Here is a 13,130-nt window from a genome sequence, read left to right as displayed (position 1 = left end):
GAGGGTATACGGTAGAGCGGGATCGGGGTGCTTCAGGACCGAAGCCGAGACAAACAAATCCTTCAGGGTCTTGAAGGCCTCTTGTGCTTCGGGGGTCCAATGGAACCTTTGGCCCTGCTTGGTCAGCCCGGTAATGGGGGCGATAATAGAAGAGAATCCCTTCATGAATTTACGATAGAAATTAGGGAAGCCCACAAATCGCTGAACTCCCTTCCTATCGGAGGGGGCAGGCCAGTCCTGGATTGCGGAGATCTTCTGGGGATCCATCTCTACCCCTCTAACCGAGATGACCAGGCCGAGGAACTGAATACTCTGCTGTTCGAAAACACATTTTTCGGGCTTGGCGTACAAATCGTGAAGGCGGAGACGGGTCAGAACCTTCTTAACATGTTCCCGGTGGATGGCTAGAGTGGAGGAAAAGATTAAGATGTCATCCAGGTAAATAATTACAAACAAATCAAGATGATCTCTAAAAATGTCATTGACAAAATGCTGGAACGTGGCTGGGGCATTACACAACCCGAATGGCATCACTAAGTATTCGTAGTGCCCGAAGCGGGTACGGAAGGCTGTTTTCCACTCATCACCCTTTCTAATACGGACGAGGTTGTAGGCACCCCGAAGATCCAGCTTTGTGAACAACTTAGCGGAACCCAGTCTCTGAAAAAGTTCAGGTACTAACGGCAGGGGGTAGCGGTTTTTAATGGTGATCTTGTTTAGAGCCCGATAGTCCACACATGGGCACAGGGAGTGGTCTTTCTTTTCCACGAAGAAAATCCCAGCGCCAGCTGGGGAGGTAGAGGGTCGGATAAATCCTTTTTCAAGGTTATCATCCAAGTAGGACTTCAGGGTACTCAGTTCAGACTCGGATAGAGGGAAGATTCTTCCGAAGGGGATTTCTGCCCCCGGGAGCAGTTCTATAGGGCAATCATATGGCCTATGGGGAGGAAGAGTCTCTGCCCCCTTCTTACTGAAGACATCTAGAAAAGCATGGTATTCCTTGGGTACAGCTTGTTGGGTTTCATCATCCGATTCCAGGCAGAGAAGGGCCGAGGAGTCCCCGTTGGGAGTCGGGCAGCAATGCTGGAGACAGTAGTACGAGGGGAATTCAATTATTCCAGTGGCCCAATCAATGCGTGGGTTGTGTGCCTTCAACCAAGGCATACCTAGAATGATGGGGAACAGAGGAGACTGGATGACGTCTAGGCAAAGGAGTTCTTGGTGAGTTCCGGCGATGACAGCGGATAGGGGGCTAGTCTCCTGGGTCACTGGTCCTGATCCCAAGGTAGACCCGTCAGCCAGGTATACCGAGAGCCCCTTCTCTCTCGGTCTAAGGGGAATCCTGTTCTTTCGGGCGAAGGACGAGTCTACAAAGCCACTGCATGCCCCGGAGTCAATAACTGCGTGGGTTGGAATAGTCCTTCCTGGAAGCTGTAAAAGAACAGGAACAGCCAGATGAGAGGTGTTATCAGACAACACAGGTGAGGGAACAGGTGGAACAAGGAGGCACTTACGCATCTTAGCTGGGCAAGAGCGAACAAAGTGCCCTGGTTCTCCGCAATACAGACAGAGGTTGTTGACCAGGCGACGTTGGCGTTCTTCTGGAGTCAGAGATGGGCGGAGTAGCCCCAGCTGCATGGGTTCCGGGGTGTCCAATGTGGATGCGGCTGGAACAGGAGGAGTTGGGTGACTAGGCACCCGTGGTAGCATCCAGATCGGGCGAGTAGTTGTGGAAGAACGTTCTTGGCGGCGCTCCCTCAAACGCCTGTCAATTTGGACAGAGGTGTCTATCAGGGCTTCCAGAGTCTCAGGGACACCCACACGTGCCAACTCATCCTTCAGAGCCTCGGAGAGGCCCATGCGGAACTGATACCGCAGGGCCGCGTTGTTCCAGTCTGTGTCTGCGCTCCATCGTCGGAACTCTGAGACGTAGTCCTCCACAGGCCTGCGCCCTTGTTGCAGGGCATGTAAGGCTGCTTCTGCGGTTGCAGCGAGTTGGGGATCCTCATAGAGTCTGGACATTGCCTGGAAGAAGGTATTCATGGAGTCTAAGGATGGGTCCTTTCGCTCCAACAGACGGTGTGCCCAGGCCTGAGGTTCATCTGTTAGCAGAGAGATGATAAATCCCACCTTCGTCGCCTCAAGGGAGAAGGTCCTAGGCTGCAGGGCGAAATAGAGTTCGCAGGAGTTGCGGAAGGCCCTGAACTTGTTCCGGTCTCCCGCGAATCGTTCCGGAGTTGGGACCCTGGGTTCGGGTGGCATCATCACGACTGACGGTGGAGCATGGGCCCCTGGAGCAACTGGTGCAGAAGCGGATAGCGCCTGGACTTGTTCCTCCAGTCTACCGTAGCCTTCCTCTAGACTCTTAACTGCCTGAGTAAGGCCGGCCAGGTGGTGGCAAAGCTCGTCCATGGGGGAGGCTCCCTGCGCAGGCTCGGACATGGCTGTCCAGTACTGTCACGTACCTAGTAGTTGAGCCTGGAATGCAGGAAGCGGCCCCTCGTATCCCCTGGCTAATGAACCCCTGGAGATGGAGACAGGTATTCAAAAGTTCAGGGGGCACAAGTGCCTGGCGGATGGAGACCGGTCCGGATAAGCAGCAGGGCACCGACAGCGAGTAGGTAGAGCTGATGGTACTTGACTGTAGCAGGCAGGCACAAGTGGATAGACTGGCGGGCAGGTGGACGTCAGGAAATACAGGAACCCCAACGGGTAAGCAGGAACAGCAGGGTCAGGTGCAGGCTGGGTCAGCAGGGATCGATCAGCAAGGTACAAGAGGATGAGGCAGAGACGTGGTCAGACAAGCAGAGGTCGTAGGCAGGCAGCAACGGATCAGGGTCAAGGAACAAGCCGGGTATCAGGAACCAAAGTAACAGGTACAGGTACAGAAAGCAAGGTCATGGACACGCTGTAGACTGGACAGCACGGATGGGAAGGAGCAAGTGCCTTAAGAAGACCTTAGGGCGCCATAATGGTCGTACGACGGGTCAGCGTGCCCCCGCGAGTAGACGTGCGCCCGTTCGTGACCCCACGTGTGTGCGTGCACTCGTTCATGTTGACGCGAGTGCGTTCGTTCGCTTTAGCGCGCGTCAAGGGGAAACAACGGGTTCTCCACGACAGGTTTCTACGGGTAAGTCTCCTGTGTACGGCCGAAACGCCAGGGTGATCGTGACAGTTTGCCTGACAATAGGTTTTGGAGTAGGATGCGGAGCACAGTGGTGACATGGCCACCCACCGATTGGATTTTAGGCAGTTCATTAAAGCTGGATACACACTATACAATTTTCTGTAGATTTGTTTCCTTTAGATTTACCAAAATCATATAATATGAGGTCAAACGTTAAGAGTTTCAATTTGTATGAAATCAGGCAGGCCCTTGCACTACATGGTTTTGGTAAATCTAAAGGAAATTGGACAACAACATTTGTATAATGTATATGGGGTCTAAGAATAAGTTATTGTGTAACAAGTGAAGTGGATTCTATACTAGAAGGCATTATTGGTAATATAGCGCAGCTTTTTTGGAAAATTATTGGTAATATTACAGTCCTGACGTTTCTCACATTCAGCAAATCAAATTATTGATGAATATTTATGTATTGTCACAAATGTGTAATCCAGTGTGTCAGAAAGTTGTTTGTTATTTTATAGATTGTCAAACTAATAAAGACATCTAGAGAACGTCCAATTACACTGGCCATAGGAGATGGTGCAAATGATGTCAGCATGATCCTTGAGGCACACGTTGGCATTGGTATGTTTGGAAAATATCTTCTGTGTAGTGTAAATATCTGTGTACATTATATGATTTAAAGTCTTTATTGGAACAAATGCATATACAGCATCTTAAGTTTAAAAAAAAAGGCTTTGCATGACATACTTCTCTATTGACCTATACACCCAAAAGTGGAGATTTAAGACCATTGAAAGTAATAAAATAAAAAGGGATGGGTGATGTGAATATACATGAAAACAGGCATGTTGTGTTGAAGGCATTCACATACAAATACATAGCATGACAATGATGGCACTAAGAGAGTAATAGAAGGGGAGGTGCCTGTCTGTACACCAAATAGATCAATTAGAAAAGATCTTGGGTAAAGTAATCAAGAATCAGCAGTTGAACAGATGAGCCATCCATACACAAGTATTAGAGAGTGTTAGCCATTGGTCCCAAATTGTATTATATTTGGATGGGCAAGCCCCTATGTAAGTATACCAATATTGGAGGGTGGAGTTCACATCCACCAACCTGGAATGAAATGTAGAGGGGAGTGCCTGCATCAGTTGTGCTAAAGAGCCAATCATGCAGGCATATTTTTAGGAATTTATCTGTATCAGGATAAGGGAGTAGACCTAGCGGGCATTGTTTAGGAACTAGTGTTAAATGGAGCCCATTAGGTTGCGTAGAAACCATATTATTTAGACCCAAAACTTTTGTATTACTGAGCAGGCAACAGCAAGTGATAGAAGGTACCAGACACCCTAGAGCAGAGTTGGCATAATGGACTGCGAGAGGGACAGTACTTGGACACGATATGCAATATATATATAGCTGTGTTAGTCTATTCGGAATATTAGAGGAGACCTGTTTATAATTATCTAGTATATCCTCCCAGTCTGAGTCACCAATACCACCTCTATCTGCCTCCTATCTAGCCTTGGTCAAGAACGCCCATTTGGCGGGCGGAGGGCATAAGCAGAATGTTCTATAGGATTGAAATCAATTTTGTGGGGTCCGTGTCCAGGATCATGTTTAGAAAGGAATTGAGAAAAGCAGTAGATACAAGTCTGGAAAATGAGCCTACAGGGCATAGCTATATTATATGATTTTAGTACATCTAATAACCCCTCTCATGCTTTTTACTGTAAATACAACAGAGGTGGGACTGGGACAATTAACATTTAATACATCAAAATAAAATAGGAAGATAATTATTGATCTGTGTAAATTTTGTGTTCCGAATTGTCTCTTTTAAAGTACAATACACAAGCCATACACAATCAGAATCTCTGCCCACATTCCATCATGCTATGCATATATGGCCATTTACTTTATTACATAAAAAAGAGAAGATACAATCATAAAAACCGATACATTTTCCATGCACAACTACGGTATGTGTCGAAACAAAGGGCTATACAATGAAAGGGTTCACCAGTGAATTTTTTTCTGCAAACGTTTTACGGACTGGCCTGATCGCTCGCTCTATTTTTACACAATTTGAAAATGGAAAAAACATCCTGCCCCCTTTTCAGGCATACCCAGCTTGGCACAATAGGCAGCAGAAAGTATGCAGCCCCCTGCCATAGTGATACCAGCTTGCATGTCCTCCTGCACTGAGAAGGGGCATTGAAAGAGGTTGCCCAAAAATGGGGCACTTCTCCCAATGGTACTTGGGTCCCATGCTGATGGGGATAAGTAGGTGTCACATAAGCCCCTTTTGCTAGCCATCCTAAGCATAGGAAATGCTGAAGAACCTGGTGCCTGCCATTTAAAAATCATTTAAATGACCATACATTCCTATAAGAGCAATTTCTTCTTTTGTTTTTCAGGCATTATCGGTAAAGAGGGAAGACAGGCAGCCAGGAACAGTGACTATGCAATACCTAAATTTAAACATTTAAAGAAGATGCTTCTAGTTCATGGTCATTTTTATTATGTTAGAATAGCAGAGCTGGTTCAGTACTTTTTTTATAAGGTAAGGATAACCATTTACCAGTGAATGCATGCAGCACCCAACTTCCTTTTTTCACCATTTTCTTCTGTTTGTATTTCAGAATGTGTGCTTTATCTTCCCCCAATTTTTATACCAGTTCTTCTGTGGATTTTCCCAGCAGGTCAGTAATGAAAAAATCCCAGATCAGGAGAAAGGACAATATGGAGAAATGTAATGTGGTTGCTAAATCTCACACTAATACATTTAGGCTCCATGCACACTGAAGCGCATAAATGGCCATTTATGGGAGTTTTGGACATTTTTTTTTTTAACAGCCCATAAATGCCCCTACATGTCATCCTATGTGTCCTTGCACACATGGACGTTTGTGGATGTTAATCAGCAGAGGATTTTTTATGGGCTGTTTTCTGAATGCCATAAAATTGCATTCAGGAGGCGTTTTTCTGACCACAAAATACGCTAAACGCTGATAAACATTGATAAACGCTCAAAAACGTGGCTCACTAGTGTTTTTTAACGGTTTTTGATCAATTGAAAAAAAAATGCTAAATGCACTATTGCAAAAACTTTAAAAACGTTGAAAGACTCACTGCATATCTACTGCTGTTTTTATAAAGTTATTTTAACATCGAGTGTGCATGGAGCCTTAACCTCAACTGTTTTCTTATGTTAAAATGATTGTAGCTAATTTTACTTACTCAGTATTGCTAAAAGTTAATATTTTATAATTATCATGTTACCAAATTTTTTCTAAATTTGCTAATATTTTTTTTTCAGCCTTTATATGATACTGCGTACCTAACACTGTACAATATCAGCTTCACTTCACTGCCTATACTGTTGTATAGTCTAATAGAGCAACATGTTAGTATGGAAATGTTGAAGAGAGATCCCACATTATACAGGTATATTATACAAAGCGTACTTTGGAGAAGAATGTGTGTGTTTATATGTGAGTATTGAGTGAATTTAATTTCTTAAATTAGATTATGATACTTTCAGCTGCAATTACAGTTCTGAATGCATTTTAAGATAATAAAGGAAACCTGCTGTATAAAAACAATATAGAGCAAATCAATACAACTATTTTTGTAATTGGGATGTTGCCTTGAATTAACTGTAGGCAGGTTTTTCTACCAGCGGCTTTCTTTTTTTCAGTACACATACTGAGTGAGCAAGCTCCTCTTCATAGCGAAAATTCGATTTTTTATTATTCTGAAATGTTCTTGAACAATTGGGAGATTTTTGTAAGATTTTGCCATTGCTTGTGAAATTCAATAAACAGAGGCAAAAGAAGGTATCTTTTTGGTTTCTAAGGCAGGCCATACATCAGAGATTTGAACCATGATCGATCAACTTGGGTACAACCAGCTTGGTGGGTTTTAGCTGTGATTATTGCTGGCGGCTGCTATAGCTAGTAACAATCGCTGCCCCACTTTTTATAGAGATTCCGATCGTGTGTATACAATTCCGACGCGCAAAAACTCACGCATGCTCAGATTCAACTACGAGATGGATGCTATTGGCTACTAGGTATTGAACTTCCTTTTTCTAGTCCCGTCGTACGTGTTGTACGTCACCGCGTTCTTGGCGGTTGGAATTTGTGACCGTGATTGTGACCGTGTGTAGACAAGACAGTTTGAGCGGAATTCCGTCAGAATTCCGACGGAATTCCGACGGGAAAACCATCAGAGCTTTTTCCGACAAGAGAATTTCAATCGTGTATACGCAGCATTATAGTGAAATATCCTTTTCAAGGATCTTGAGGGTTACAGAAGCTCCCTTCAACTATACTGGACTTGTTCTTCTGGTAAGCCTCATTGTTTTACATTTTTAACCACTTGTCACCCGCCCTATAGGCAATTGACGGTGGCAAAGTGGTTTCATAATCCTGATCGGATGTCATATGACGTGATCAGGATTATGAGCCGCTGCGTGCCCCCGGGGGCGCGCATCGCGGTGATCGTTGTTGCGGGGTGTCAGTCTGACACCCTGCAACTACGATCTCAGTAAAGAGTCTCCGACGGAGACTCTTTACCACGTGATCAGCCGTGTCCAATCACGGCTGATCACAGTGTAAATAGGAAGAACCGGTGATCGGCTTTTCCTCACTCGCGTCTGTCAGACGCGAGTAGAGGAGAGCCGATCGGCTGCTCCTCTGACAGGGGGGGTCTGTGCTGATCGATTATCAGCACAGCCCCCCCGAGGATGCCCACACTGGACCACCAGGGACGCCACCAGACCACCAGGGATGCCCAGCAAAAGGTAATCCTCCCTAGACCACCAGGGAAGCCAGTCAGCACAATGGATGCCAATCAGTTCCCATAATGGATGCCAATCAGTGCCCACAATGGGCATCACTGATTGGCATGCATTATTGTTTGGCACTGATTGGCATCCATTAGTACAGTATAACACCAATGCCGCCTATGAGTGCCCACCTGTGCCGCCTATGAGTGCCCACCTGTGCCGCCTATGAGTGCCCACCTGTGCCGCCTATCAGTGCCCACCCATGCCCATCTGTGCCGCCCATTCATGCCCATCTGTGCCGCCTTTCCAGGCCAATCCGTGCCAGCTATCAGTGCCAATTTGTGCCACCTATCCGTGTCGCCCATCCGTGTCGCCTATCAGTGCCGCCTATCAGTGCCGCCTATCAGTGTCCATCAATGCCACCTCATCAGTGCCACTTCATTGGTGCCACATCATTGGTGCCCATCAGTGCCGCCTTATCAGTGCCCATCAGTGTAGCCCCATCAGTGAAGGAGAAAACGTACTTATTTACAAAGTTTTGAAACTGAAACAAAAAAAAACATTTTTTTTTTCAAAATTTTCTGTATTTGTTTATTTGTAGCGCAAAAAATAAAAACCGTAGAGGTGATCAATTACCACCAAAAGAAAGCTCTATTTGTGGTAAAAAAAATGATAAAAATTTCATTTGGGTACAGTGTAGCATGACCGCGCAATTGTCATTCAAATTGCGACAGCGCTGAAAGCTCAAAATTGGTCTGGGCAGGAAGGTGTTTAAGTGCCCTGTATTGAAGTGGTTAACAAAAAGGAAAAAAAGGGCTATGAAAATAAAAAATATTAATTGACAGTACAAAAATACTGATTAGAGACACACACAAAGAAAAATACCCTAAATGCACCTAGCCCCCCCCCCCCCCCACCATGACCAAATAAAATCCCTGCACCCTATAAATTAGGGGGAGGGGAGTAGATTGTTTTTATTAAGCAAGTTTTTCAAATTAGCTCAACAAATATATTTTAAGTTTCTGCTTCTGTAATTTCACAGCAAACTCAGTTTAGCCAAATTCATACTTACTTCTCTTTTTCTTCTTTCCCTGCTGTTGTATGGCGTGACCCGAACACACATCTGAGACTTCTGTAGCATTATTTATATTTATTATTATACAGGATTTTTATAGCGCCAACAGTTTGTGCAGCGCTTAACATAACATGGTACATTTTGAATATAATGTCACACTTGTACATTCCTGCACAAAGGCAGCATAGGACTATAAGCCACAATAGGAAGGATAGAAAGTTTTCACAAATGGCTAGAAGATTATAGTAGACTAGCTTTTAAACTTTTGGCAAAGATATGACAATTTAGTAATATAAATAATTTTAAATGGAATATTTTGACTCAAATTTCTGACTTTTCTGGTGCGAAAAAAAAAATTGGTTTTATTTTTGCAATGTGACTTGCTTTGAATAGATCAGTATGAATCAGGATAAGCAAACATCCTGTTTTGTCTCTTTTATAGGGATATTGCCAAGAATGCTCTGCTGCGATGGCGTCTGTTTATTTATTGGACCTTCCTGGGACTGTTTGATGCTGTTGTGTTTTTCTTTGGGGCTTACTTCCTATTTGACAATGCCACTGTGACTAGCAATGGACAGGTAAGTGCTGAAGGAAATCTGAGGCAGAGAAATTGCAAATTTTTTTTTTGTTTTTATTTTTTTGTTTTTTTTTAGGATCATAAAGACAACAGTTAATGTGTATACTAGTTTTTCTAATTTTGCAGCAAAAGCTACCTACATTGGCTGCTATAATGTTTATACATATGTGTACAACAAATTTAGTTCTGATAAAGCTATTTTTTTTTTTTGTTTTTTTGTTTTTTTTTGCATGTGCAGTTGATAGTCCAAGTCTCTTATATTTTATATACTTTTATAAACATTTTTTATATACTATAATATGCTTTTTAATATGTGAAATTTATTGTGTAAATTTAGTAATTTATTTTAAAATAGCTACAGTATCCCAGCTGACATTCTGTTTGTTTTGACATTAAAGATCCAGAGAAATTAAAAACCAATACACATAAAGGTTAAATTCACAAAGCCAACAAACCAAGCCGGGTACACACTATTTGTTTTGTTTTTTCCTCTCTTTCAACCCCACAGGTTGAATGAAAAAAACTGTCAGCTCTGGTCTGAGCCACTGTACTAACCATGCAAGGTTGGTTCAGCAATCTCCAATCTCTGAGCTTATGTGTTCTAACAGGGGACGCCCCCCCCCCCCCCCGTCAGAACACTCCGATCAACGCTATCTGCCATTGGTTGAGAGCACTGATCAAGAAACTGTTGGATGCTGGTTTTCCAGCATGCTCGTCTGAAAGAAGCTGGCCAAAAGGCAAACCGAAATACCCAGGGTCCGAATGAGGGATTTTTATTTTTTTTGATACGGTCATTGTCTCCCGACATTGGACCCATGTGTACTCGTCTTTAGGCTGGGCATACTGAGTTTTTTTTTTTATTTATTTTTTATTTCAATCAGCGGGTTGAACGAAAAAATTCTCGGACTCCCCTATGCTATTGTATTCTGATAGCTTGACCCCCACCCCATCAGAATACACAGATCAGCGCTGCAGCCACTGCCATCTGCAGCTGATCAAATGCTGGTTTTCCAACAGGACCGGTTGACAGAAGTTGGTCGTTAGACTGCCTTCTGTTAAACAGAGGGGGATACACACACTTTGAAATTAGTCTGGTTCCTTCCAGCCAAATTTTGATACATGTATACCCAGCTTTGTTTTAAATAAGCTGCAAGGGCTGAATTAAAAAAAAATCGAACAGATTCCTTTGTCCACGCTAAACAGCATTGATGGATGACACTCCTGCTGCGTCGCTGCTGCCTGTCAAAATGCCTGAACAGTACCTGTCTCTGTTTAGATGCAAGTGGTATTTGGCTTACCTTTTTCCCCCTGGCAATTTTCAATTCAGGTGGACGGATGTCTAGTGGGTGCTGACAATGAATCCAAGAAGCAATTTTGGGTGGTTTATTAGAAACTGGACAAAATTTGCTTTGTGTATGACCAGGCTTATTTTCAGAAGTTCAGATTTCATTAGGATTTAATAATTTGTCACATGGATACAATAAATATCCTTATCCTTGTGCTAAAGCTGTGTGAATTGATCCTTTAATAACATTCCACTAGAGAAGCCAATTTGGTTGATATGGGGCCCATAGCAAATGCACTCTCTCTCCATTCTCCCACCACATTACAGGAACCCTTTACTGACTTCCTACCTCTGAGTTTATCATAGTAGGAGCATGTGTGGGATCAGTTAATAAATTTGATAAGCTTGAATTTACACCATCAAAGCATACAGTATATTGAAGGCTGTTCTAAACATAAAGCCTGCTTCTGGAGGGTTGATATGTAATAATAGCAAAAAGGACTGCCCAAGTATCCTGATGAAAGCAAATATGAACAGACACATTCCTTGGATCAATGATTTTGTATTCCTAGTAATGTAGACTACAGTAAAACCAATGACATTTCATTTTTAGTAAATGCATGTATTAATTTGCTTGTTATTTATCATTTTGTAGCCATTTTCTGCTTAAATTGGCTATGTATCAGAACAAATCACAGAAACAAAGGAGTATAAAACTGTAACTATCTACAATTTGCAGTTTTATGCTACAGATGTATGGGATTTGCTTTGATACATACCCTTTCAGTGTTACACCTTTATGTTCATAGTTATGTTGTGCTGTGCATGTTTATGTTTCTGTTTCTTTTGCTTCTGCCACTGTTGCTTTCCTCAGATCTTGACAGCCAACACATATATGGTAAGGCGTCCACTGATATGTTATGCTTTGCAGTTCTATCCATTCTCTTACTAGACTCTTTTTTAGATAGAATCCTTATGGATATTACCCTTATTCTTTGCTTTTGCTACTTGAGTGTATCTTGCTGCCTGTCGAATTCGCCCATTGAAATCAATGCGGATGCACTGCAACCCAGAGCCAAACACTTGGCTCACAGTTGCATCGCAGTCCCACAATGTGAAATCGTTGGTCGGCAATTTAAAGAATACAAGAATAAATTCATAAAGACACAAAGAACAGGCATCAGGAGGTTGCAGTAGCACCTCCTAAATGCCTGCCATCCACTGCTATACTGTAAGCATTCCGCCTGTCTGAAAGAGCCCTAAAACTAAATATAAGATGAATTCTGAGTTGGTTGCTGTGAGTAATAAATGTAGCTCTTTGCTTATTGCACAGTATTATTAAACAGGCCTGGTAGTCCGTTACTGATTGTTGCTGAGTAAAGGTATTTTTAGTACAACAGTAACTTCCTTTTGAAGATTCTACCTTGCTGGCTGCACACTGTGGCTAAGTGGGGGTATGGCCAAAATATTTTTAGGGATGTGGCCAGGCCTTCAGCGAATTTTGTTATTGTAATATGGAAAAACACAACCAATACACTGGCATTTGTGACAATATGTGGGCAACATGCTGGCATTTGTGGCAATACCTAGGCAACACAAAAGCAATCGTGGCACACTGTCAGTTATAGTAATATGTGGGTAATACACTGGCAGTTGTGGCAACACATGGGCAAGAAATATGGGTAGCACATTGGCAATTGTGAAAATATCTGGGTAAAGATTGAAAAATTGTGGCAATGTGATGTCACTACTCCAGTCAGCCAATTGGTGGCTGGGAACTCCTGTAAATCTGGAGACCCTGTAATCTGTTTATTTGCTGGCGTCTGCAGGTAATTTTTGTAGAGTTTCCAGGTCAGCTCATTCCATGTAGTTTAAAACATAATTCCTATTTTAAAAGACAGATAATTAACAGAAAGAACTATTGGTTGTACACTCAACACTACATAAAATGCTCTTTCAAGTAGCTAAACCTCATTGAGGTCTCTAATCATTTTAAAGATGACATTCTTCATTGTATAGTTCTCTGTAATGAGATGTATCAAAAGGGAATGTGGCCAAATGTTTTAGCACCCTTCACGCTAATGTTAGGAAGAATGATTAGGATGATGTCCTCAGAGCCTACACTTTTTAAAACAAGTCACCAGTTTCCATACGTCTATCCTAATTTTAAAGCATATGTAAATCCTAAGAATTAACTTCTCCTATTTGACCACTTTCGGTGTGCTAAATTATTCATGGAAGGTGCTTTATTAAAATCTGTGT

General features: G+C 42.8%; 1 protein-coding gene across 6 annotated transcripts in view; it reads left to right on the top strand.

Annotated features, from left to right (window-relative positions):
• ATP11A (ATPase phospholipid transporting 11A) overlaps positions 1-13,130 on the top strand; it is a 241,603-nt gene that overhangs the window by 190,121 nt on the left and 38,352 nt on the right. For 4 of the 6 annotated variants that reach the window (XM_077482874.1, XM_077482876.1, XM_077482878.1 and 1 more), the window contains exons 21-26: positions 3,652-3,754; positions 5,557-5,702; positions 5,782-5,841; positions 6,459-6,586; positions 9,449-9,584; positions 11,743-11,766. In XM_077482874.1, the coding sequence (XP_077339000.1) occupies positions 3,652-3,754; positions 5,557-5,702; positions 5,782-5,841; positions 6,459-6,586; positions 9,449-9,584; positions 11,743-11,766 (597 nt within the window). The remainder of the gene's footprint in view (positions 1-3,651; positions 3,755-5,556; positions 5,703-5,781; positions 5,842-6,458; positions 6,587-9,448; positions 9,585-11,742; positions 11,767-13,130) is intronic. The other 2 variants (XM_077482875.1, XM_077482879.1) reach the window with 1 other exon arrangement.

Source organism: Lithobates pipiens, unplaced genomic scaffold (assembly GCF_037356315.1).
Source record: "Lithobates pipiens isolate NorthernLeopardFrog02 unplaced genomic scaffold, aLitPip1_a1.2 Scaffold_16, whole genome shotgun sequence".
In the NCBI taxonomy this organism is placed as follows: domain Eukaryota; kingdom Metazoa; phylum Chordata; class Amphibia; order Anura; family Ranidae; genus Lithobates; species Lithobates pipiens.
This window is presented reverse-complemented; position numbering and strand designations above follow the sequence as displayed.